Genomic DNA, 26,301 nt, shown 5'->3' with positions numbered 1-26,301 from the left:
TTCCTGACAGTAAGAGCTGTTTGACAGTGGAATTTGCTGCCAAGGAGTGTGGTGGAGTCTCCTTCTTTGGAGGTCTTTAAGCAGAGGCTTGACAACCATATGTCAGGAGTGCTCTGATGGTGTTTCCTGCTTGGCAGGGGGTTGGACTCGATGGCCCTTGTGGTCTCTTCCAACTCTATGATTCTATGATTCTCGATTTGAAGACTGGGACAGCCAGTGCCAGTTTGTAGACCAGGGGTGGGGAACCACAAGCCTGGGGGGCAAATGTGGCCCTCCAGGCCTCCCTATCTGGCCCTTCACTGGCCCTGTTTCACCCGCCTGCCCTGAGCATTTTTGCCTGGCTGGGACATGTCCTTGAACTCTGATCCTGCTTTTCCACACAGAGGACAGAGAGGGGTGTGTGACTATGTGTACAAACCGGCCTACTTCTGCCTCTGGCCCTGCCCCCTGCCGGCATGTGGCCCTTGGAAAGTTCCCCATAAGGGGAATGCGGCCCTTGGGAACCAGCATGCCTGCTGTTGACAATATTGAGCTGGGTGAACTGATGGCCCGAGTTGGCATCAGACCATTCCTGTAAATGGGGAGATGGACAGAGAACGTTGCTTGCCCAGGTCATCGAGAAATTCTCCTTAAAAGTGGATTATCTCATGCACGGGATGCAATTGGAAACTCTGAGTCACTTAGGAAAGGGTTCTGCCTCAAATCTGCCCCAAGATTGACAGGCGGGACTTTGGGATAAGTGGAAACCCAACCGGCCCTCTCCCGCTAATGGCCGGGGAAGAGCTGGGAAAGTTATGCAGTCCCCGCCAGCCTGCCCCACACCCCCTATTCCTTGCATTGTTGGTGGCAGTCTCTAGGAAAACAATGGCGTCGAGTTTCTCCCCTGCGAAGGTTGGCCCCATCCGTCAAGCGGCTAAGGGCTGTCAGCGCCCGGAGCAGCTGCCACTTGGCATTCGGAGGGGATTATCTGTACAGATTTATCGCCTATGGGAGGGGGGGAATTGACGGACATTTGAGCTTTTGCCACCTCCTGCCACCTATCGCTTCCTTTTCTGGATCCTGCTTGGTGGAGCAGAGTAAGAACCAGAGCTTTTTCCCCACCTGCCGGAGCTCAGGTATGGTACCTCTGAGGTGGGTGCCGTTGCCATTCTAAGAGAACAAGGGAGAAGTCTGTGGTGAGCTGGAAGCCGCCCAGAGTGGCTGCGGCAACCCAGTTGAGTATAAATAACAAAAGTATTATGATTATTATCATTGTGGAATAGGACGTCCCTATTTTCATTGGAGAAATGTTGGAGGGTATGGGATCATCTCCACATCGTTCTGCTTTATTAGTTGTTCTGAGATGCTTCCACATTATCTTCGGGTTGGGGGTGCTTTTACTGTAGCCAGAATATTTGTGGTACAGTATAAAGACGCGGGTGGCACTGTGGGTTAAACCACAAAGCCTAGGACTTGCCGATCAGAAGGTCGGCGGTTCGAATCCCCGAGATGGGGTGAGCTCCCGTTGCTCGGTCCCTGCTCCTGCCAACCTAGCAGTTCGAAAGCACGTCAAAGTGCAAGTAGATAAATAGGTACCGCTTCGGCGGGAAGGTAAATGGCGTTTCCGTGCGCTGCTCTGGTTCACCAGAAGCGGCTTAGTCATGCTGGCCACATGACCCGGAAGCTGTACGCCGGCTCCCTCGGCCAATAAAGCGAGATGAGCGTTGCAACCCCAGAGTCGGCCACGACTGGACCTAATGGTCAGGGGTCCCTTTACCTTTACCTATAAAAATGTAGAGGATTTCGGCACGATGGTATGGAACCCATTGGAAACAAAGCAGTGTGTCTACACCAAAACTCTTGCAGGGGACGAATAGTTTTGAAAGCGGGATCACGCATGACTGCTGCGATAGCATCATGAGCACAAATGCTCATGAATGCACAATGAACAGGACATGGAAGGGTCTCAGATCATTGATTCCCCCTCCACCTTGATTCGGCTAGTTCCTGCCTCCCCACATGTGCCCAGCAGAGGGGGCCAGAGAACACATCCCTTTCTCCACAGTTACTGAGGAAAAGCTCCTTCAATCCCATTAAGCAGCCCAGGAATTGAAATATGGAGTGCTTGGGGTGGTGGGGTTTCGTTCTCTGAGGTCTGCTGTCCAGTACTGGCTGGCTGTCAACACATGGGAGGAAGGCCCAAGAAGAAACATTAGCTGCGAGTTTCTTGAGCAGCCTAACCACTTAGACGCCCCATAGGGGGGCTCCAGGAGGGTGAGAGTAACCTCAGAAGCCCGGCCTCGGTGCCAAGGAATGCTCAGCACTCCTTGGGTGCTAATTGCAAAGTCAGGATCGGTATGCTGACCCCGCTGGAAGGAGGAAGGAGGAAGGAGTGACGGGTGCCAAAAAGGCTTTGCGGGAGAGATTCCCGAGACTTCCTCCGACCGACTCCAGATGGCTGCTCATCCCCCAGGCCGATTTACGGCTGTATGGATAAATTGAGACGCTGGGGGGAGGTGGAGAGAGGCAGATACCTCACGGAAGGAATGCTATGTGCCCCCCACACTTATACCCCTGAAGGCTTGGTTAGCTATGGGCCGACCTTTTAGAAAATGAAATAAAATCAAAATTCTGCATCAGTAATGCATGCTCAACAACAATAGTTGAATTCTGCACGCTGGGTACGTTATGCAAATGTGATTTGCACAATTTAATCTATTCTGCATAACTTATTCTGATTTTTTTTCAAAGCTACTATTGCATAATTACCCTCCCCCCTTTTCTGGTACAGTATAGTGGAGAAGTTTCAAGGAGCTATATGAAGCGCTGCCCTCTGACATCTGGGACTCTTCAGGTTCAAACCCACCATTTCCCCAAGCAGATCTTCACAGAACAATAAGGACTAGTAACTTTTTAAAACTTTGTTTAAAAAAAGTTCCAAGGAAGGTGAATCTTGCTCCTTCATTGTCAGAGGCAGTGTGCCTCTGGATACCAGGTGTTGGAAACAGAAGGAGGGTATTATTTGTAGTTTCCAAGTCACCTTCAAAGGTAGCCCCATGTAGAGCACATTGCAGTAGTCCAAGTGGGACATAACCAGAGCATGTACCTCTGATGAGACAGTCTCAGCCGGTGTACCAGATGGAGTGGGTAGACAGCTGCCCTGGACTCAGAAATGACCTACGCCTCCAAAATTACTCCCGAGCTGCACATCTGGTCATTTAGGGGTAGTGTTAACCCATTCAGAACCAGGGAATCCCCCCCACCCCGATTGTCTCTCCCCTGTCCCCTGGAAACAAGTGTTTCTGTCTTGTCGGGATTCAACCTCAATCTGTTAGATGGTACCAGTGTCTTGACTAGTCCATCTAGCACTTTGTGTGCTCCTATTTAAATCAGCCTTGTTCTTGGAACAATAAGAACTAGAATCTTGCTTTATTTATAAAGGGAAAGACCATAATTCAGTGGCATGTCAAAACTCCCGGGTTCAATCTCTAGCATCTCATGGTAGGGGTGGGGAAGATTCCTGTGTGAAACCCCAGAAAACTGCTGCTAGGCATTACAATGAGTGTAACATAGCTTCCTATGTTGCTTCAATGGCTGCTAGCTCTGATGGCCGTGCCATTCCTCTGCACTCAGAGGCAGTAAGGCTTCTGACTGCCAGTCAGAGGGGGACTGGCTCCTGTGTGTGAGTCTTGCTTGTGGGTTACCCATTGAGACCATCTGGATGGCCATTGTGATGGATGATGGACTATGTGGAACACTGGCCCAATCCAGTAGGTTCTTCTTATGATTCCAAGGCTGGAGGCCTAGACAGACGTTTGGTCTGATCCAACAGAACTTTTTACCTTCTCAGGTTCTTATTCACAATTCCATTCCCGTCCTCAAGATACTAAATCCGGATTTTGAAACGGGAGTGTCACCCAGCTGTTTAAGTTAAGTTTCATTTCAGTCTTGCGCCTGGAGCCAACAGTGGGATCGAGCCTGCGCCGTTCCTGTCTGCCGAAACGAAAACTCTCCTTATTAGTTCTCAGCCAGGAAAGGTCTGCAGAGTTTGATAAGGGCGCTTCTACACAACTCTTTCTGACTAGCAGGGCGGACAGCGTGCTCTAAAACCGGCTGCATCGCCTTGTTCCAAGGGAAACGGCATACAAATTAGAGCTGGATGTTCCCGCGGTGCCTTGACGCACCAGGCAAATGCCACTTGGTCAAATATGTGTAACCCACAGCCATAACTGGCAGCAAAGTCATCTGGAAACTAGAGTCTCAGATCTTCCATTGATCAGGGAAAGGGGGAGCAGGCTTGTAAGAGGGCGATGTATGTGTGTGCTTCTGCGTGAGCGAGCGAGAAGAAAGACCTCACTGGAATGGAATGTTTCCCAGCCTTGCTTCATCTCCCAGTAAAAAAAAACCCAGATGCTGTTTTGCAAAGGTTGGGTTTGGATCTCTCGTGCCCATATATGTACCTAGTTGTCCTTGCAGTCTTCAAGTCTAGGTTCCTAACACCCCCCCCTCTTTTATGGTAGCAGATCTGCCAACATGCAGGAGTGGATGGGAATGTCAGAGGAATTAGTAAGGCCAAAAAGCTTTTTTTTTAAACTGTGTGTGTGATGACATCATGCTTTGGGACAATGGTTTGGCTGAAGCCTGTTAGGGATGGGGAAGAAATGAAATTCAGTTTGTGCTTAAGCACTATAACTCGTGGGTGTCCAACGAAGCTAAATGCTGGGAGATTTGGGACAGATAAAAGGAAGGGGCTTCTTCAAATGGCACTGGGATTTGCTTTCGCAGGAGGCAGTGACGGCTACCAACTTGGGACGGCTTTAAAAGGGGATTGGACAAATCCAGGCCGGTGGCTACCAGCCACAATGGCTGGGCTCTGCCTCCATGGTCGCTGCAAACTGCCGCAGGGGAGAATGCTTTAGTGCTTCTGGGTTTGCCACAGCAACTCTTCAGCCAATCTGAGAACAGGATGCAGGACTCGATGGGCCCTTGGCTGGATCCAGCAGGCCTTTCTGATGTTCTTAGGCTTTCCAGGCTGGTGCAGCTTGTGAATGGTAATCGTAGGAATGCTTTGAGGTCTACGACACGGCTGGGGGATCCTGCGGGGCCGCCCAGATGGGCTTCCAACTTGCTCCGGCCCCTATTTTCCCTTGGAAGCAAAACCCCATGGATTTCAGCGGCAAGCAGCATCTGGGTTGGCCAGTGTGAGGAGGAGAGGATGGACCGCCGGCCTGATCCGGCAGCTAGACACTTCTGAGGTGCATCTGCAGCATGAGATGGGCGCTTCACAGGCAGCCGACCCCCATTGCTTTTCAACCGGCCTGCAAAGGGGGCTGGGAGGGTTCTCTTGCCTCCCATTCTCCTTTGCAAAGGGGCCAGCCCCACTGGAGGAGCCCCCACTGCTTTTCCCCTTTGTTGGTGGGGCTGGCGGTGGGTGTGGCGGAGCGAATGGAGGAGGATGCTGAGGTTTCTCTCTCTTTTTTTTTTTAACCGACTCTGGCTTGGCGGCCTGCTCCCGTTGCCATGGCAACCCTGCAGCTGGAGTTAAGAGCCGGGCAGGGAGGCTGTGGCGGCGGCCCCGCCTTCATCCGGGGCCCTCGGCGGCCGCGTGACGTCACCGAGAAGGCGGGAGGGGGCGCCGCCTCCCGGGTATTTCAGGGCGGGGCGCGGGGGCTGTCGGGAGCGGCGGCGGAGGCGCGGACGGAGTGGAGAGCTGGGGCGGGCCGGGGCAGGAGAAGCAGGCAAGTCTGTGGCCATGGCCGGGGCGACCACCATCGAGGCGGTGAAGCGCAAGATCCAGGTGCTGCAGCAGCACGCCGACGAGGCCGACGAGCGAGCGGAGAGGCTGCAGAGGGAGGCGGAGGCCGAGCGCCGCGCCCGGGAGCAGGTAGGACGAGGGGGCGCCCCGGGGGGACGGGCGGGCCGGGGCCACGGAGGGCAGCAGCTGCTACCCAGAACCCTCTGCGCTTGGCCACTCTCCCAGAAGCCTCTGCGCTTGGCCAAAGTGGCTCTCAAGCCTTGCCCTGCCCTTTAGGCCACCAGCAGGATTAATTCGGAGGCCCGTCTCGGCCCAACTGAGTTCTCCTCAGAGAGGACCCCACTGAAATTTAGCCATGGTCCTTCTCCATCAATGGTTCTTCTATGAGTAAGGGACGCGGGTGGCGATGTGGGTTAAACCACAGAGCCTAGGACTTGCCGATCAGAAGGTTGGCAGTTCGAATCCCCGCGATGGGGTGAGCTCCCGTTGTTCGGTCCCAGCTCCTGCCCACCTAGCAGTTCGAAAGCACGTCAAAGCACAAGTAGATAAATAGGTACCACTCCGGCGGGAAGGTAAACGGTGTTTCTGTGCGCTGCTGTGGTTCGCCAGAAGCGGCTTAGTTATGCTGGCCACGTGATCCAGAAGCTATCTGCAGACAAACACCGGCTCCCTCGGCCTATAGAGCGAGATGAGCGCGCAACCCCAGAGTCGTCCGCAACTGGACCTAATGGTCAGGGGTAGCTTTACCTTTAAGGCATTGGGCATGGGCTCCAGGTTTCCCACAGTGGTGCATCTGGAGACCCTGTAAGGGTTGGGCTTGAGTACCAGTTGTCTGCCGGGCCTCGTCCTCTAGGCTGGCTGCTCCTACACATGGGTGCTCTGTTTGGGGAACATCGGAACATCGGAAGCTGCCTCCTACTGAACCATTGGTCCATCTAGCTCAGTGTTGTCTACACCGAAGGGCGGCAGATTTCAGGCAGGGAGTCTTTTGTGACCTTACCTGGAGGTGCCTGTTGGAGATTGAACCTGGGACCTTATGCACGCAAGGCGGATGCTCTGCCACTGATCCACAGCTCTGCTCGTAAGAAGATCTCTTCTAGATTGGGCCAAGGGTCCATTTAACTCTGCATCCTTCCCGCCCACCCATCTTGCCTCTGCCGCTCCTCATCAGATGCTTTGCAGGAAGCTCCCAAGCCCTCTCCTACATGTGAACCCCCAAAAGCCTTATGCACAAGCCTACTGCGTCTGATCCTGGAGCTGGCACATAGTCAGTATGGCTAGTGGCTATCGCTAGCCTTATTCTTCATGAACTCATCTATTTTTGTTTCCAAGTTGGTGGGCGTCGCTTCATCTTGTGGCAGCAGATTTCCTACTGAGCGAAGGAACTCCTTCATTTGGGCTGTCCTGAATCTCTCCAGCTTCATTGACTGATACTCCCTCCCCAGATTCTAGGATTAGTTTTCTTCCCTATCCATTTTCTCCACACCATGTATTTAATCTTGTGCACCTCTGCCATACACCCCTCCTTTAAAAGCCCCAGATGTTTTAGTCTTCCCTCACATAGGGAAGTAGCTCAGTGGTCTTGCCAGGAAACTAAAATGGAGCCATCACACGTACAAAAGCCTGAGAAGAGATTTTGTTGGGCCACTTCAGAGAGATCTCATCATCCAGCTGTGGCCCTTGCAGGATGCTTCTGGGGCGCCCTTAAGTGAGGGGTTGATGAAGGCAAGAGTTCCTTTCCTGTTTGTTTGTTTTTAATCCCCTAGTGACTGGTGTTTTTGAAAATTTCTTGGTGGTATTCTGCCTTGAAACGTGGGAGGCTCCTATTTAACCATTGCGGCTGTAAGCTGTGCAGCATAAGATTCCCACTGGACTGGGTAGAAAGTCTAGCATCCAAACAGTGGTATGGTCCCCTGTCTTCTTCCCTCTAATTAGCTGCTTCTAGAAGCCCCTTACCAAGGAGGAAGGTGATGCATGTTTACTGCTCCCTGAACACTAGGCAGCCTGTGACTATCAGAACATACAGCCTGCTGGATCTGGCCAGGGGCCCATCTGCCCCTGAGCACAAGAGCCACTCTCCCCTCCTGTGGTTTCCACCAAGTGGTTTTCAGAAGCATTATTGCCTTCCAAGTGTGCAGGCAGAGCATAGCCGTTGTGTTTAGTAGCCATCAACAGCCCTGTCCTCTGTGAATGTGCCTAATCCTCTTTTAAAGCAGTCTAGGTTGGTGGCCGGCACTGCCTCCTGTAGGAGCGGGCTCCATAGTTTTAACTATGGACTGCCATGGTGGTTACATTCTTGGTCATCGTCTTTCTCAAGAACATAAGGACTGTTGTGTCTCATCAGAGCACAGTCCCAACTGGAAAGGTCACAAATGAATGGTGAAGGTGATGGCAACCGCCGCCCCCCCACATTGCTCATTTTCAGCCTTTTGGTGTTCGGAAATAAACTGCTTTTGAGCTTGGAGGTTCTGTATGGAGCTGTCCTGCCTCTTTCTTCCGGAAGAACCGTACTGGGTTAGGCCGAGGCTCCGTCCTGCCCAGCGTCTCGTTTCCTGCGATGGACGCTGGATAGATCCCTCCAGGCAATCCAGAGAAGGCCGCTGCCTTCCTTTTGTTTTGTTCCTGGTGCCTGATATTCAGGGGTAGACTGCCTCTGCACCTGGAGGTTCTGTTTTGCTGTAGGGCAGCTCTTTCCTCTCTGTCGCTCTGATGTATAGTGCAAAGGTATACTAGGAAGCCCCAAAGCAGGGCGTGGCAACAACATCCCCCTCTCATTCCCCCAAGCAAGGAACAATGAGCGCTCTTTTATTAAAAAGCTTGCGATATTACATCTTGTTGTGAACCCCGTGCCTTTTAATTATATCGTGCGTGAAGATCAGAGGCTGCAAAATGCCTAGGTTTGCAGGGGAGGAGTTGGGTGCTCTCGGCCAGATGGACAGAGCAGCTCCAGGAGAGAAGTGTGGGTGAATTCAGGCCAATGGTGCCCAGCGTCAACCTTGCTGAGCATAAGGGTGGGCCCACAACTTGGCAGCAGAGCTCTTGCTTTGCTCTTCCTCCATGGTATCTGAATACCAATTTCTGGAAACCACAAGAACGGGGAGGGCCCTTGTGCTCTGGTCTTGGCTGCAGGTTTCCCCACAAGCATCTAGGCAGCGTCTGCAAGAACAGGATGCTGAACTCAATGGGGCTTTGGCCCTGATCCAGCGGGCTCTTATGTGGTTGGAATCCTGGCGTTTCCAGTTGAAAAGCACTAGGTAGCAGAGGCTGGGGAAGACTTTGAGTGCGGGAAACCCCAGAGTGCTGTTGCAAGGCACCCAGTTCTATATAAGGCAGAGACTTTGAAACAAGAACATAAAGTCACCCCGTCCTTTCTTATTCTGGGAGCCTTGAATGGGCAGTAGATTATGGATGAGGAACCTCTGGCCTGTCCTCTTGGTGCTCCAGTGCCACGCCCCTGTCCAGTCTGATCTGGTGACCCTCCCTGGCTGCTTTGCCCTGCTGAAAATGTGTCCTTAAATGGCGATCGTTCTTATTGGCTTGGTTGGAGAGAGATGCATAGGTGCGTGTTTAGAAACCTCTCAATTTTGTGTGCAAAGCTGCCCATTTTGACCCGTTGCCCTGGCCACTACTGGTGTGTGGTCCCTGGAAGATCACCCATGTGGGGATATGGCCCTTGGGCTCAGAAATGCACCCCCCCTGCAAATAGGAACCAGAAGAGACCGCAAGTCCTATCCTTAGTGGGGCATAGGTTTGGTGGGGAATAATGTGTGGTGCAAACCAGTGAGGAATTCTGGGTAGATGCTGGGGTGTGTCTGTGTTTTTCCCATAGTGTGTGATCTTTCTTTTTGAGTGCCTAAATGCATTACTCGAGGTAGCTATCAATAATAGAATACAAGAAAGTACACCCCCCCCAAAAAACCCCTCAATTATTATCAGAGGGCTGTAGACCTATTGGAAAGAATGAGCTCTAGGTAGTCATGTTCATTCACTTGAATGGGTCTACTCTTAGTAGGGTTGGCATGGAATACAATCCATGGACACGTGGGGCAGATAAAAGGCCTCCCGTCTTTTTTCCTTCTTTAAACACCTTCCTGTTTATGCAGACATTTGATTTTAAGTTGGGTTTTTTTTAATCAAGCAACCCACACTACCCATAAATGGATATGAAAATACAGAGTGGAAAGAGACAAGCCGTTGCTTAGAGGCTTACACAGCAATGTCGAGGGATAGTCTTTGTTAAGTTCTGTATCAATATTTGCTTTCCTTCCCCATTCCTGAGTTTGCCTGCAGGGCAGAACATCAGTAGCCAGTTTGGGGGCGGGGAGGCAGGGGGTTGCAGGGGGAAATACTAGGGCTGGCCTAGGGCAAGGCTTCCTGATGGCACGATGTGGGAGGGTGGGCTGTAAATCAGGGCTGCTCCCCTTTTGTGCTTCAGCTCCGTGAGTCTTGGATAAAGGGCCTCTGAGAGTGAGGCCAAGGGGTCTCTCCACCATAGATCTCCTTTGAAAGGCGTTTCCCGGAAAGCCGCCTCCAAGAGGGATCTCCTGGACGCAGTGGGGTGGCCCTTCTGCTTCCTGCTCAGGAAATGAGGCAGTTTAGGCTGGTGCGGGGAGAGGCAGGCTTCGCCCACGGCCTGCCCTGCTGGAGGGAATTGTGATCGCTGGTAAAAGCTGGGCAGTGCGCGGGATATTGCAGAGATAGCTTATCCAGATCTGCGCCACCGCCCCGCCCCCTGCTCTGACATAGATTGATCCAGTCGCAGAACTCCCCCGTGGTGTGTAGTTCAGCCCTTCACCCAGCCTGGCACCCCTCCAGGCATTGTGGACTCCAACTCCCAGCAGCCCCAGCAGCAGCCATTATGGGCAGGGATGGCCAGAGCCATGGCTGATTCTTTTCTTCAGTTTCCTTGGATGCAAACCCTGCTAGGTTCAGTGGGTGCAGCCTGCTGCACCTCTAGATGTTTTGGACTTTGCCCTGGCCAGCATGGCTGTGCTGGCTGGGGCTGATGGGACTTGTAGTCCAAAACATGACAAGGGGCGTTAGGTTGGTGAAAGCTGCCATAATAGGCGGCTGAAGAATCAGGTTGCTTTTCTGGAGTGGGGTGCTTCTAGAACACAATATCAAGGCTGACCAGCTTTGTGTCCCTTGAATCCAAAAGCAAGGGGTCATCTTCCCCAGGCAATCTCTGCTTTGCCATTGTGATGGTGGGTGGAGGCTGCAATGGGTGAGTATTCTCTAGGGGGTCCCTCCACACTCAGGGGTGTGTGTATTGTGCAACTTGTCGTCGATGCTGCAGTAGTGCAATAGTGGTGGATTTACACTGAACCTCCCCAGAAGTCATTCTGCTGTATTGGTGGTCCTGCAATGCTTCCCCAATGTTGCCGTGTTCTTGTCATCTGGAGGGGTGCAAGAAAAGTGGGAATCTCCCCCCCCCGCAAAAAAAGTAATAGAATTGTAGAGTTGGAAGGGGTGTCTAGTCCAACGCCCCACAATCCCTGGAGCAGTCAGAATTTAGAGTTCAACGGATCATGACGCTCATTCAGTTCTTTGCAATGCAGGAATATTTAGCCCGATGTGGGGCTCGAACCCATGAGCCATACTAACAGAGCTATCCCAGTCCCAGCTGTGGCATGAAAAGTTATAGGGTTTCAGCAGGAAGCCATGGTACGTGTTCCGATTGGACATGAAGCAGTGCGTCTGCCCCTGAATTTTTGCGCATGCAAAACAGTATTGAAAGGCCCCTAGATATTTCATTGGGAGAAGAGGGGCTACAAACCCGACCCTAACTTAACTTGACCTGAGAAGCGAAAGAAGGCTCTGTGGGAGCTTCTGGTGGCTTTCCTTCCCTCTCCCCCTTTTTCTTGAGAATGTAGCTCACCCAAAGACGCAGATATTGGCTTGTCGGGATGAACTCGAGATAAATCATTGGGTGATCTGTGTAGTTTTGCACCACAGGCCGGGGAGCCTTGGTTTTGCTCTGGGCCACAGCTGGCTGCTTTTGTTGGCTGATAGGGCAGCAAATGGCTGTGCTGGCTGGTACCAAGGCCTGCCTTGTCTCTTTGTCAGGGCTGCTGTTCAGGAAACCAGATACTGCTCACAGCTGGTTTCTAACACCAGATTATCTTCAAGGGTGCTTAGGTATTGGATCTAAAGTGCATCTGTCTTGTAGCATGAGACTCTCTTAATTGCCTGCCCATCCCCTTTATCACAGGCAATAATTTTTCTTCATGCTGGCTGCTTCCCTGTTGAATTTATTCGTTCTTGCTTGCATGCTCACTTCCCTTTTTTTTAATAAGCTCAGATAAGTGCGAATGTATTTTGCAGAACCCAGTTTCCGCCTGCCTGGGAGCAATAAGGAAACAGATAGGGAACTGAATCTTTATCACTCTACTGTAAAAAAACTCCTTCTGAGGCATCGCTGGTCTGGCTTCAAAACACTGAGGGCAAGGAGCCTTGAGTTTAAAAAGTACCAATCTTGGTAGCTGATGGAATTCAGTCAGTGTATGCTTAGTGTGAAGAAATCTTTCTCTAGCTGACCCTTGTGACAAGAGGATGTCCTCCGTTTTGAAAATGTCGAAAGTCAGGCAAGGTCGGACATTTGTTGGCATGGGAGATAAGGTGATCTGTTAAGTGCTGCCATTGAAATGAACAGGCCCAGGTTAGTCACGTCCATCAGTTTCAATGGATCTGCTTGGAGTGTAATGCCGGACATGCAACCATGTCTTTAATAAAATCAACTCTAGTGACTGTTGCTATAGAAGGATATGCAGATGTTTATAGACAGCTGGATCTTAGTAACTCAAGACTCCAAGAAAGAGCTTAGGATCTCTGAAAGGAATTGACTGTATTTCTGTTGCCTGGAAGTGGCTCCTTTAGAGCATGCTTGGGTTGTATTTTAAATATTTTAATATCCCTAAATTGGGTGACACAAATGCTTTTCAAATTAGAATTGATAAAAGAATCCATTTCCGATTTGTGATATTAACATCTCAGCCCCTTTTCGCAGATAACTGTGTAGTGTATGTTGTTGTTGTTGTTTAGTCGTTTAGTCGTGTCCGACTCTTCGTAACGCCCTGGACCAGAGCACGCCAGGCACCTCTGTCCTCCACTGCCTCCCGCAGTTTGATCAAACTCATGCTGGTAACCTCGAAAACACTGTCCCACCATCTCGTCCTCTGTCGTCCCCTTCTCCTTGTGCCCTCCATCTTTCCCAACATCAGGGTCTTCTCCAGGGAGTCTTCTCTTCTCATGAGGTGGCCAAAGTACTGGAGCCTCAGCTTCACGATCTGTCCTTCCAGTGAGCACTCAGGGCTGATTTCCTTCAGGTGTAGTGTATATTGACGTGCAAATAAAAATCTGGGGTTTTTGGTGGGTTTTTAAAGGCTATCAATAGCTACTAGTCACGATGAATGTTTGCTGCTTCCAGGATTAAAGGCAGCATGACTCCAAATACCAGTTGCTGGGAAACGAAGGCAGGGGGGGGTTATTGCCTTTATATCCTGCTTTGTGGACTTCCTGAATAAATCAGGCCGCTCTGGGGGAGCCAGGATGCTGGAATAGATGGGCTTCCTGCCTCATTCCGAAGGGCCCCTTCCTATGTACTTCACATTCTTATGCGCCTTGGAACAGAAAGAATGAGGTTCTCAGGCTTGGTCCATTTTTTAAGGTAATAGAATATGGTCCCATCTGCACTGTACATTTAATTTATTTTGTAAAATCTATATACCACTTAATTGTAAAACAAAAAACAAAAACACCCTTAAAGCTATGCATTTTAAGCAGGATGATACCACTTTGAGCAGTCATGGCTTTCCCCAAAGAATGCAGGGAGTTTTGTAGTTTAAGGATGCTGAGAGTTGCTAGGAAAGGCTCCTTATTCCCCTCCCAGAGCTGCAATTCCCAGAGTGGTTTAACAGCCAAACCCTCTTCCCAGGGACTATGGGAAGTGTAGTTCTGTGATGTGAGCAGGGGGGATCCCCTATCAACTCTCAGCACACTTAAACTACGGTTCCCAGGATTCTTGGGGGGAAGCCACGGCCGTTTTAAAGCAGTATCACGCCACTTTATCGGGGCAGATGGAGTCTACGTCAGCAAGCTCAGTAAACATCTCGAGTCTTGCGTTGGCACCTTAGGCAAAATCCTGGGAGGTGGATGAGTAGCCACTTTTGAAATAAAAACGCGGCTGTTAGGTGGAGACTCCCGTTGACTTTCAGAAGCCCTTCGCTTCTCTAGTCGCTTTTCTGAGCCTCACGTGAAAACTCTTCCAAGTGCCCATAGGGACTAGAAACCTTAAAAAAAAAGTTTAAGTAGCGGCTGAGCTCATTTGGCATATTCTGCCCCTCTGTATATTTTTAGTGTTTCTGGGTGTGGGGTAGGTGGCAGCTGGAAACCAGATACCTTGCAAATGGATGCCGGGGCTTGGCTTTTCACCCAGGGCTACCTTAGAAACTGCTGCAGTAAGGCTGTTGTTGTTTTGGAATTGCAAGTCCCCTTTCCAGTTTGGAACAGGACTCTCAAGTTTCAAGCTCCTGCTTCAGTTGCTGTAACTGCAGCTTGTGTCGGCTGAGGCTTATAGGACTTGCAGTCCATAACATCTTATTTTTTGGGTGGGGGTGGCACCAGGCTGTCCAAGGCTGAGCTTCCGCCCTAAAATCTCCATCTCACCATCTGCTTGTATCCATGCGATGCCTCGTTAATCGACTCTTGATCCTTGGCTTGCTGGCTAATTCATTGCAAGGATTGCTGAGCTAACTGGTCTGGATTAACATCCGAGGCTTTAATACCCTTAAGAAAAAATCCTCCCTATAAGTTTTTTTACCTCCAAGTTCTTAACTTGCTGAAGCTGGCACAGAGGCCTTTCTGTTCTTAAGTTGACTTCCCTCTTAGCGGATAAAAGTGTGAAATCCCCCCCAAAAGGTAGCTTTTAAACCACTTGGCACCCTCCAAAAAAAACACTAGGTAGTAAATGCATATAATCCATCTCTTTTTCTCTTTCCCCCCACCTCCCACTGGCATCCTGGTCTGGGATGAGTCGCCTTGCTGGAAAAGTAACTTGTCAGCAGGTCTGTAGCCAAGAGTGAAGATTTATGGCATCTGAACAAGGGAGACAGCTAGTCTGGGGAAGGAGGCAGCTATTTGGCCATTTGAACCCCCACCCCCAGCCTTCCTTTCAAGCTAGCTGAGAGCAGCCGGGTTGCACAGCAGCCTGGTCACCGGGAGATGCCTAACTTTGGTGAAATGACCACAGGGAGAGCCAAGATTTGGCAGAAGAGCACATAAATCTCCCGCGGGGTACGATACGGCCTTGTTTATGAGTCTCCCCTTGTTTGTGGCTGCCAGTTCTGTTTGCAGGCCCAATTCAAGGTGCCCAATGTTAGTGTCTGGGGCCCCAAATATGTTAAGCTCTGCAAAGGGAACCCTCTTGGCGTTTCCGTGAACCTCAGAAGTTTGGGTGGTGGTGGTACAGTAGAGGGCCTTCACCGTGGCGGTCCCTAAGTTGTGGAATTCCCTCTTCCCTGTGGAACCAACTTTTGGCGAATGCTGAAGACGTACCTCTTTATCCTCATGTCTGAGATGTGTTTTCAGGGCCTTCCTGTGACTGTACTATGCTTTTAATTCAGTTTTTTAACTTTTTAAAAATGTGATTTTTAAATTGTTATAGCATGCCCTGGGACAGCTTGGTGAAGGGCAGGTAATAAATTTGATGATGATAGCACTCCAGAGCTGCAGAGGGAGTGGGGCATCCCTGACAGAACGTGGCAAGAACCCTGATGAATCAAAGCCACGGGTCCTTCTAGTCTCATATCCTCTGTTTCCAGGCCATCAGTGTTCGAAATTAGTCAGGCGCATTTTGCACCTAGCTATCCGCAACTTGCGACCAAGTGAAGATGCCTGGGCAGCAGAATGGCACCTGACATCTCCCCCATCTGGAGGTGCATCCCTGGGAATCACTGGATCTTGACTGTTTTTGCATGCTAGTAACACATCCTGCAGAATTCTATCAGTTATATTTTATTTGCACAATCAGAATGAATTTCAGGAACCAAAATGCTTTTTCTGTGCAGCCTAAGCAGGAGCAGTGAACAACCTAATCGTTAATTGTTGTCGCTTGTCTTCACCCCTCTGCCCTGCTTACGGTTGTGAAGAATATCCCTACGTTATGAATGGTCCGTGTCACCATTAAGAAAAAGAGGTCGGAATAGGCCTATATATTTGTGGACTGTCCCTGGGTCAAGGGGCTTTTCTTCTTCTAGTTCTCTAAGCTCTTAACCTAGCTCAAGGAGGTCATCTGAACTAGCCAGATGTTTAGCTGAGAATCAATCACAGTCAGTCAGTCATCTGAAGAACAAGGCTTTAGAGCCGTCTTACCCCAAAAATGGCAACTAGACACTCCATTTTGGCGACTGTAACCCTGGTTTAAGGAGCCATTTGGCACCAAGCTTATATATCTGAGTTTCTAACACTGCAGGCCTTCCATTCATGCTTTAAGAAAGGCCACAAACAGACCCAATAGCTTCCTATCATTCAGTGGTACACTTCCTTCTTCTGTGGAGGTTTTGTTTTGCTGTTGTGGCAGGCAAGCCATTCATGAGCTGGCCCGGTTCCCTCTTTGGAGAGGCAGCATCTCTCTCCATATCTTGCGACAGCGAACCAGTAACTTAGGTCTGCAAATGTGCTTATAGCTAGATCTATTTCCTTTGAATTTTATGCAGAACAGAAACTCAGATACATAAGATAATCTCCAAATGACACCTTAAACTTGGGTTACATGCACCACAACAGAATGTCCAGGCGCCATTTTATTTTTAAATGGAATTTAATATTATTTTTCATTTCTATACTGCTTTCTATTTTACTTCTCTAAGTGAGAAGTATGGGGTTCCCTAATCCTCCAGAGCGTCGATAAAAATCTCAAAGAAACGCTTGCCAAATAACGCTGTGCACACCCTCTTAATTGACCGCCAAGGAAGAGGAATCCTTTGAGGTGGGCGAGTGAGCAGAGGGGGCTGCTAGGTGACCCAGCTTTGTGGTGGATCCCAGATGGAAGCTGATGGGGTTTTTTTGGAGGGGGGGGGACCATGGAGTAGAGGGGGACAGCACATCGATGTGGGTGGGAAACTCTCAAGAATTTCCTTTGGCCCACCCAGATCACCCACGTTGTCGTTCCTCGGAGTTTCTGGCCTTCAGACGCAGCTGGGCGTCAGAGAGGCATCTGGTCTTGCGGCACTTGAAAGCTCTTCTGAATCTGATCGCAGGCAGTCCTGTTCTCAAGCAATCAGGTCCCGGGTTCTGCCTTCTCGCCCCCTCCTGCGTCGCTGAGGCTCGTGGGCATTGCACTGACCTGTGGCTGCATGCAGGCTTGTTGCGATAATAATCTGAAGAGCCCCAAGGCAGAACTGTCCTGTGTCTCCATTCTGGCCACTTGAAGCAAGCGCAGGGTGGTGCACAGATGTTGTGTGCTGGAAACTCAATAGCTGGGGCTGTTGCCCAAATGCTGAACTTTTGTTTTTTTAAACAATCTAAATTCCACAACTTAGGCTGCATACACTCCATAGAATGATTCTCCAATAGAATCCTGGGAACTGTAGTTCTTGGAGGATTCTGGGAATTGCAACCCTGTGAGGAGTAAACTACACTTCCCAAGATTCTTCAGAAGCACCCTGTGCCCTAAACATTTGATGTGTATGCAGCCCTGATTAAACCTAAGCTGCCTTTCATGAATGATCAGGTTTTTGCAAGGCCTCTCCCATAACCCGTTAGTTCAGCCTTTCTCAACCTGTGGGTCCCCAGATGTTGTTGAACTACAACTCCCATCACCCCTAGCTAGCAAGGCCAGAGCTCAGGGATGATGGGAGTTGTAGTCCAACAACATCTGGGGACCCACAGGTTGAGAACCGCTGCGTTAGTTGCTTTTATTCAACCTCCCTCTTGAACTGAGCACTTACTCCTTGAATATTTCCCCCACAGAATGTATCTGTGGTGCTGAGGGCTAGAAGCTCAATTACTGAAAACAGCCGCCGCTAACTTAAGTTCTGACACTCATGATAAGGCAGCCACATACCGTATTTTTCGCCCTATAGGACGCACTTTTCCCCCTCCAAAAATGAAGGGGAAATGCATGTGCGTCCTATGGGGCGAATGCAGGCTTTCGCTGAAGGCTTTCAGGAGAGCCGCAGCGCCAGCCCCACAAGATCGGGGGACAGAGGGAGGCGGAACGCTGCCATCCTACTGTCTCCCGATGTGGTTTGGAGGCTGACAGCGGGGAGACGCGTGCTTCTCCCCGCCGCCAACCCCGCAAGCTCCGGGGACAGCGGGGAGGCGCAGCGCGTCTTCCCGTTGTCCCCGGACCTGGTCTGCAGGCGGGAGGCGGGGAGAAGAGCGCTTCTCCCCACCGCCTGCCCCGCAAGCTCCGGGGACAGCTGGGAGGCTCAGCGCGTCTTCCCGTTGTCCCCTGACCTGGTCTGCAGGCGGGCGGTGGGGAGAAGAGCGCTTCTCCCCGCTGCCTGCCCTGCAAGCTCCGGGAACAGCGGGGAGGAGAGCGCTTCTCCCCACTGCCGGCCCCACAAGCGCCTGGGGGGGAAAATAATTTCCCCCCCTTTATTTCCCCCCCAAAAAACTTGGTGCGTCCTATGGGCCGGTGCGTCCTATGGGGCGAAAAATACGGTATGTCTAGGATGGGATTGAGAAACCTCAGCATCCCTGACAATTGGCCATTCTGGTTGAGGTGAGTTGAAGTTTCCCTTGGAGTGTGAAGCCCGGGCGGTACCCTAATCCTCCAGAGTCCATAAAGGAAGACCTCAAAGAAACGTTTCCCAAATAATGTTGTGCACTGCGCTCCTTGGTGACTGGAGGGCACATATAATTGACCGCCAGCAAAGAGGCAATCAGCAAGTCTTTCTTTATACTTCGGGATCTTGTCCTGGTCGCTTGCCTTTTGGGGCTGGGGATAGTGGGGAAGGGGGAGTCTTTATCTTGGTTTGATAACCACACTGCTATTGAGCACCCACAGACTGAGCTCGCTTTCTGCCTTGTGCGGTGAGCGAAACCGAGTGCAGTGCAGACATGTGGTGGAAGAGGCCTGAGTGGTGGAGGGTGAGAAAGTCAAAGCAGATCCCAGGGAGGGGGGTGGCATCGGAAGAGAACCCCCGAGTGACACAGCCCTGTGTCTGTGACTGGCACCCTGGTACAGAAGCGCTCGGGTGGACTGTGGGGCCCTGTTCGAACATCTGTGCCACTTTAAGTTCCTCCATGACCTCAGCTCAAAGCTATGTGCACCAAAATGGAGTCTCCTCGTCTAGGATTGAGATGTGGTTTGCACACCCTCTCTCCCACTGCTCTCTCTCCCGCTGCTCTCCCTTTCGCTTTGGTCTGTGACGCTCTGGGTTTTGTGGACACAGCCCGTCCATGTTAATCTCTCAAAACTCCTCCAGGCTACTCCATCTGAGGACACTCTGAAGATGAAAGCCTTTGGGTGAAGCCTGGGGAGAGGAGCACTCCTATGCACGGATATGCCGAGTGAACATATAGCAAATTTGCTGTGTGGATTGTGGGGGAAAACATTTCTTTCGTTGACTTTGCTGTTTGGGTTGCATTTTTGGGGGGTGGGGCGGGGGAAGAGAAGTTTTAACTTTGGTACCGAGAGTCCAGGGGTGTATAAATAGAACGCCATCTGCCGTTCCAAAATAGGGAGCGATCCGATTGATGGCAAATTAACGCTCCGAAACAAAGCAGGCATTCTGATCCAAGCTAGGGCTGTTGGGATGGTCGCCTGGGGCGCTCCTGCAAAATCTCTAGGCGACTACCTAAGGGAGTCCCCCCCTCCATTCCTGAAATTGGGGGCGCTTCTCTTTCAAGTCTGCAGATGCTTAGTACTTGTGTGTGTTTCTTCGCAATCATCCCCAAAACTATTAGGGAATGCAGGGGGTGGGGAATTTCGGGGCCTGGAGGCCAAATCTTCCCCTCCAGACTAGGACTGGGCAATATGTGGTTTTCAGCATCACGATATATCACCAGCTGAACATTACACTGATACATAACGATGTCAGAAATAAGGATGGATCTATGTAGAGGTGTTGGCTGGCTTTACAGTTTTTCCCACATTGTAATTTTTGCATAGCTCACATCCTGATTCACGCAATGTTGCCAGGTCAAAAACTATGTGACCAATACCGTGATATGGACAGTTTTGGACAATATATGGATATATCGCCCAGCCCTACTCCAGATCTCTGTCCCGTAGGACTCTCTCTCAGGCCACACCCCTTGCCAGCTCTGCTATGCAACTTTCTTGAGTATTTTTACCTTCCTGGAATGTGTCCCTGAGTGCTGATAATGCCTCTTCCTTTCCTGGATGGAGAATGAGAAAGGGGCGGGCGTAGAAGCCAGCCAGCTGTAGAAAGCTAAAGCCTTGGTTCCACTGCCCATGTTGGCCTCTGGCCTGGTTCACATGGCCCCTGGAAGGTGGCCTAGGACAGAATGTGGCCCTCGGTAAATGGATCCCCCAATTTGATCCCTTCCAGGTATTTATGGACTCCCAACTCCCCATCGCCTCTCACCTCAGCCGGCTCTGATGGGCCTTTTCCAGCATCATTTGGAGAACTCCAGAGTTTGGAGAGTTGTCTCCCTCTTGCCGTATGTCTTCCATTGATAACCCTACTTTTGTGAGTTGCCCTGGGCAGTGTACATGGTCTTCCCCTTCCATTTCATCTTCACAGTAGCCCTGTGGTGTAAGCCAGGCTGAGAGAGATCAGCTCCCCCAGCGAGATGTTTGTAGCAGAGTTTGGATTTTAATCCCTCCTAGGTTTGACATGGGACGCGGGTGGCGCTGTGGGTTAAACCACAGAGCCTAGGGCTTGCCAATCAGAAGGTTAGCGGTTCGAATCCCCGCGATGGTCCCTGCTCCTGCCAACCTAGCAGTTCGAAAGCACATCAAAGTGCAAGTAGATAAATAGGTACCATTCTGGCGGGAAGGTAAAACGGCGTTTCCGTGCACTGCTCTGGTTCGCCAGAAGCGGCTTAGTCATGCTGGCCGCATGACCCGGAAGCTGTATGCCGGCTCCCTCAGCCAATAAAGAGAGATGAGTGTGGCAACCCCAGAGTCGTCCGTGACTGGACCTAATGGTCAGGGGTCCCTTTACCTTTGGGTTTGACACTTTTTTAAAAAATGCTCCACAGTGCAAGGGAGGTTGGAGAGGATAATTGGGGAAGGGTCCTCTTGTCCTCAGGCACTGGACAAGACCACCCTGTCAAAACCTGGGGGAATGAGGATTGCATGGCGATGCAGCGGGAGGGATGGTGAAGAAGAGCAAGGCGTGGAGTCAAGCATTCCCCTCCCTGGCTCCGCAAACAGAAGGCCGCAGGGCATGAGCCTGCTTTCCTTTGTGCTGACAAGGGCTTGTTTGGCAGAAGGAGTTAGCTTTTCCTGATCTCTTGGCGCTGGGCCTCCTTGAGTGCCTTAAGCTCTCCTCCCCCTTTCTTGTTTGGCTCCAGGGCAGCCCTGGCCCTGTTCCCACGCCTGCCTGGCTGCCCAGGACACTTCTCTTCCCATCAGCTTCTTAATCTTCTGTCTGGCTCTTGTCCCCGGGATCCCGGGGGGGGGGGGCACTTGACAAAGGGGGCCTGGACGGGTCTGCAGGAAGTGACATCGCAGTTGCTGGCAGTGGGGGAGCTCCGTGGAGAATTCCTAGGTTTCCCGTCCAGCCCGCAAGGAGTGGTCCTAAATGCTGCCAGTACAGCATTGATTGTGGCTGCCCAATGCCTGGTGCATTGGGCTTGACGCCAGAGAGACGGGGCTCTTTAGTTTTGTGAAGAAGCGCTGGAAGAGCATGGTAGGGATATGCAAAAGAGAAGCTTTCCTCCCTCTGCCCCAATAAATTTGATAAATAATAAGATAAATAGTAATGCAGGCAACTCCCGATTTATATGGGGGTTATGTACTGAGGCCTCGGGCATTTAAGCGAAATTGCGTATGCAGTGGTACCTCTGGTTGCGAACGGGATCTGTTCCAGAGGCCCATTCGCAACCCGAAAAGAATGCAACCCACGTGCGTGGGTCATAGAATCATAGAACCATAGAATCATAGAGTTGGAAGAGACCACAAGGGCCATCGAGTCCAACCCCCTGCCAAGCAGGAACCACCATCAGAGCACTCCTGACATGTGGTTGTCAAGCCTCTGCTTAAAGACCTCCAAAGAAGGAGACTCCACCACACTCCTTGGCGGCAAATTCCACTGTCAAACAGCTCTTACTGTCAGGAAGTTCTTCCTAATGTTTAGGTGGAATCTTCTTTCTTGTAGTTTTGATCCATTGTCACGATTCGTCGCTTCTGCGTATGTGCATGACTTCATTTTGTGCGCCTGCGCATGTGCGAGCGGTGATACTCAGAAGTAACCCTTTCCGGTACTTCTGGGTCGCAACCTAAAAACGTGCAACCTGAAGCAAACGTAACGTGAGGTATGACTGTATTGAAACACTGTTGGAGAAGTCTGCAAATACCCTCTTAAACCTCCGGAAATCCTTGAAAACCCCTATTAAAAAACCTGCAGCACTTACCAGACCCCAAACTCCAACAGAGTCTTCCCCTCTCGGCCCCCTTCCTCAGACTCCAGCTTTCCACAGGCCTCAGTGGTTGGCGCAAGGGCTTCTGGGATTGCACTTGCAACGGCTCGCAGGATTGCCTTTTTGCCCTCCCTGTGCTCTTTTTGCTATTTTTAAAAGTCACTTAGGGTTTGGCGCGTGGTTGCGTTTCAATGGGAACGTGCGTAAATTAGTCGTTGCCTGCGCTAGAACTTGAGGTCATTCAAAGAAGCCGAACTCTGGAAGATTTGGGGACAGACAAAAAAGGAAGCATTTCTTTGCAGCGTGCTACGGGATTCCCTCGCGCAAGAGGTAGCAATCGCTGCCAACTTGGACAGCTTTTGAAAGAGGCTTAGATGAAATTCATGGCTGCCACGATGGCCTTGTTGAAAGCATTAAGCCTCTGAATACCAGTAGCTGGGAATCGCAAGCAGGGAAGTCGCTGCTGTTTTCAGGTCTGGTTTGGGGGAGGCTTCCTACAGATGGCAGGTTGGCCACGGTGAGAACATGATGCTGGCAAGGGGGTTGGGCTAGATGACCCTTCCGGGCCCCTTCCAACTCTACAATTCTATTATTCTATGACTAAGTGGGACAATGGTCTGAACCAGCAGGGCTCCTCTTATGTGCTTGTGGCAGCAGTAGAACGGCACTTGTGACGTTGCGCATAGGCTCAGGTCCAGTGGGGGACCAGCGGTGGTGCAGGGGTTAGGATAGGGGTCAGCAAACTTTTTCAGCAGGGGGCTGATCCACTGTGCCTCAGACCTTGTGGGGGGCGGACTATATTTTGGGGGGAAAAAATGAATGAATTCCTAGGCCCCACAAATAACCCAGAGGTGCATTTTAAATAGAAGCACACAGTCTACTCATGTAAAAACACGCTGATTCCGAGACTATCCACAGGCCGGATTTAGAAAGCGAATGGGCTGGATCCGGCCCCCGAGCCTTAGTTTGCCTACCCATGGGTTAGGAGCTGGGAGAGACAAGGGTTCAAATCCCCGCCTGGCTATGAAACTTTCTGGGTGACCTTGGGCCAGTCCCTCACTTCCAGCCTGATCTACCTCAACAGGGTTGTTACAAGGATCAAATGAGGAGGAAGAAAACTACATAGATTTCTTCTTACATACATTCTTACTTACATTCTTCATAGAATTGTAGGGCTGGAAGGGACCCTGAGGGCTGTCTGGTCCAACTTTCCCTGCCCCCCACCATTCAGCAATCTCGACTATAAAGCATTCATAACAGATGGTCATCCGACCTTGATCTTCTTGGAGAAAAGGCACCATATAAATGTGATACTTGAATAAGTGGCAGCCTGTTTAGTTCTGAGGACCAGTATTTCAGACTCCTGTCTTCCACTGCCAACTGCGGGTGGCAGTGGAAGACAGGAGTGCCTGGCATGCTCTGGTCCATGGGGTCACGAAGAGTCGGACATGACTGAACGACTAAACAACATTTCAGACCCTTTTCCTTTTGTGCTCCGCATCCCAAATCCCGACGGACCTGGCAAGTGAGAAAAAGCAAAGAGTCTCTTCGTTTATGTATTTTTGCAAAGTCAGGCATGTGCATTCTTGCTGCCAGATGCCTAGAATTCTTCAGTTCTGGAATAAGTTGTCAACGATGCAAACTTTGATAATTTTGACCGAGATAAGAAGAATGCCAGATATCCTTTGCTTGCAGATAAGGTCTTATTTTGCAGCACACAGTGACATTGCTGGATCTCCCTGGCCATCTCGCCTGTTCTGCCACCGCCCCTTGGATGAGACGTATAAGAACTTGGGAAGCTGCCTTATTTCGAGTCAGACTATATTAGCTCAGTATTACTACACTCCAGGACATTCCCAGCCCTACCTGTCCTGGAGATGTTGGGGATCAAACCAGGGGCTTTCTGTGACCTTTCCCCAGAGCAGCCAGGAAAGGCAGCTGCTGCCCAGATAAGCTCCTGCCATCTTGGTGGCCTTAACCCAGAGATTTCCAAACTTTCCATGTTGGTGACCCACTTTTTAGACATGCATCATTTCGCGACACAGTCACTCAGTTTTACTAGAAAACCGGAGGTTAAACTACCCCTTTGCAGCCCCGGGAGGAGCGTTCACGCAACACACCTACACACCGTAGCTGGAACACTAGCGTGTCTGCTTTAACCCTTGCCACAGACACACACACAAACACACAGACACTTAAATTAAGGTTACCAGATTTTTTTCAATGAATCCGGGGAGACTTTAAATCAATCAATAAATACTACACATTTGGGACGTTGATGCTGCAGCGATGGCGGTGGCAGAGGGGCAGCCTCCGCCTTGACCTTATCCGCCACGTTTCCCCTTCCTCCGAAGCCTCTATCTCCTTTCTCCATGAGCCTGGGCAGCCCCTGAGTTGTTGGTTCTTCAGTGGTGGTGGGGAAGCGGTGCGCGGTGGGTCAGGCATGGAAGGCGGAGAAGGAGGGCCGAGAGCGGTGGCTGCGGTGAGGCTTGGGCAGCGCGATGCCTCCCTTCCCATCGGAGCAGCCCCAATCCCGTTCCTACTTGCATTCAAGCAGGAGGGGGCAGGGATCCCTCAGCTGGGAAGAGAGGCTTCCTGTTGCCTAACTGAGAGATCCCTGCCCCCTCCTGCTTGCATGCAAGCTCTGATAGGCAGTGTGAAGCCTCCCTTCACAGCTGAGAGATCCCCACCCCATCCTGCTTGCACACAAGTAGGAGTTGGGAGGCTGCTCCGATAGGCAGCATGAAGCCTCCCTTCACAGCTTAGTTGCTGGGGTCAGGGAAGGTGGAGGCAGCCCGGAAGCTGCATCTTAGAGCCCCTGCACTACCATCATATGGGGACTTCCGAGTAGCTCCTGAAGCCAGCCAGAGCCAACTGCTCTGGGCTGCTGGGACTGCCGCTGCTGCGTTTCCCGGGGACATTAGATGAAATCCAGGGACGGAATTTGTCCGGGGACTTATTCGCAAACCCAGGGACTGTCCCTGGGAAATGGGGACGTCTGGTAACCCTAACTTACACCCCATTGGAAAAGGTGATTCCAAGCCTTTCTTGGATTAATGTCACACCTGTGGCGACAGATTGTCATGTAAGTTGCGGCGGCATGTTCTTTTTAAAGCTCCATATGGCATGGCATGATGCGTTGTCCTGCAGCTTGGATGAAGGGGTGATGCTTTCAGCTTTCTGTTGAGATGGAGCTGCGTGAGGAACGGGCGGGGTTCCCCTGGGCTCCCTTGCATTTGTGGAAGGGCTTTTTCTGTCCAGCGGCGTCCCTGGAGGTCTTTGCTGGGTGCTTACAAAGCCCCAACGCATTCACTACCCCCTTGGCCATGAAGCGATGCGGACAGTTGCCTCTAAAAAGGACGTAGAGCTGAAGCAGGAAGTTGGAAAGAGCGGCATAATTTCCCCACTTCCTATCTCAGGTCTGTGTTGTTTTTTGAGGCTCAGATCTGACTTTGACTCGAGTTCCTTGAAAAAAGCAGCCTTTGCCCAGATCCCTTGGATAAGTGACTTGTGTCTCTGTGGGGGGGGCTTTTTTACTGTCTTTGGGGTATAGTAAAGGTAAAGGGAACCCTGACCATTAGGTCCAGTCCTGGCTGACTGGGGTTGCGGCACTCATCTTGCTTTATTGGCCGAGGGAGCTGGTGTACAGCTTCCAGGTCATGTGGCCAGCATGACTAAGCCGCTTCTGGTAAACCAGAGCAGCGCACGGAAACGCCGTTTACCTTCCCGCCGGAGTGGTACCTATTTATCTACTTGCACTTTGACGTGCTTTCGAACTGCTAGGTTGGCAGGAGCTGGGACCGAGCAATGGGAGCTCACCCCGTTGCGGGGATTCGAACTGCCGACCTTCTGATCGGCAAGCCCTGGGCTCTGTGGTTTAACCCACAGCGCCACCCGCATCCCTCCTTTGGGGTATGGGGCGATGCTAATCTAGGTAATGGGGAGGAAAGTGAGTGTCGGACGTCAGCGGCACTTGCACAAGCCTCCAACTTCACCTATGGTCCTAAAAT

The 26,301-nt window shown here is 51.1% G+C and overlaps 1 protein-coding gene across 18 annotated transcripts in view; it reads left to right on the top strand.

The window, feature by feature from the left end:
- The window catches only part of TPM3 (tropomyosin 3), a gene marked incomplete at its 3' end in the record, with an annotated part of 76,426 nt that overhangs the window by 10,488 nt on the left and 39,637 nt on the right, over positions 1 to 26,301 (top strand). For 3 of the 18 annotated variants that reach the window (XR_014505782.1, XM_083416785.1, XM_083416784.1), the window contains exon 1: positions 5,642 to 5,863. The exons of 8 other annotated variants lie outside the window; for them this stretch is intronic. Coding sequence is in view for 6 of the 10 variants with exons in the window: in XM_083416785.1 (XP_083272911.1) it covers positions 5,732 to 5,863 (132 nt within the window). Of the gene's footprint in view, positions 1 to 5,602; positions 5,864 to 26,301 lie in introns of those variants that run through there. 7 more of the 18 variants (XR_014505780.1, XM_083416788.1, XM_083416783.1 and 4 more) reach the window with 6 other exon arrangements.

Source organism: Podarcis tiliguerta (assembly GCF_965153285.1).
Source record: "Podarcis tiliguerta genome assembly, chromosome: 16".
Classification (NCBI taxonomy): Eukaryota; Metazoa; Chordata; class Lepidosauria; order Squamata; family Lacertidae; genus Podarcis; species Podarcis tiliguerta.
Note: the sequence above shows the minus strand (reverse complement) of the source record. Positions and strands in the feature narration are given on the sequence as shown.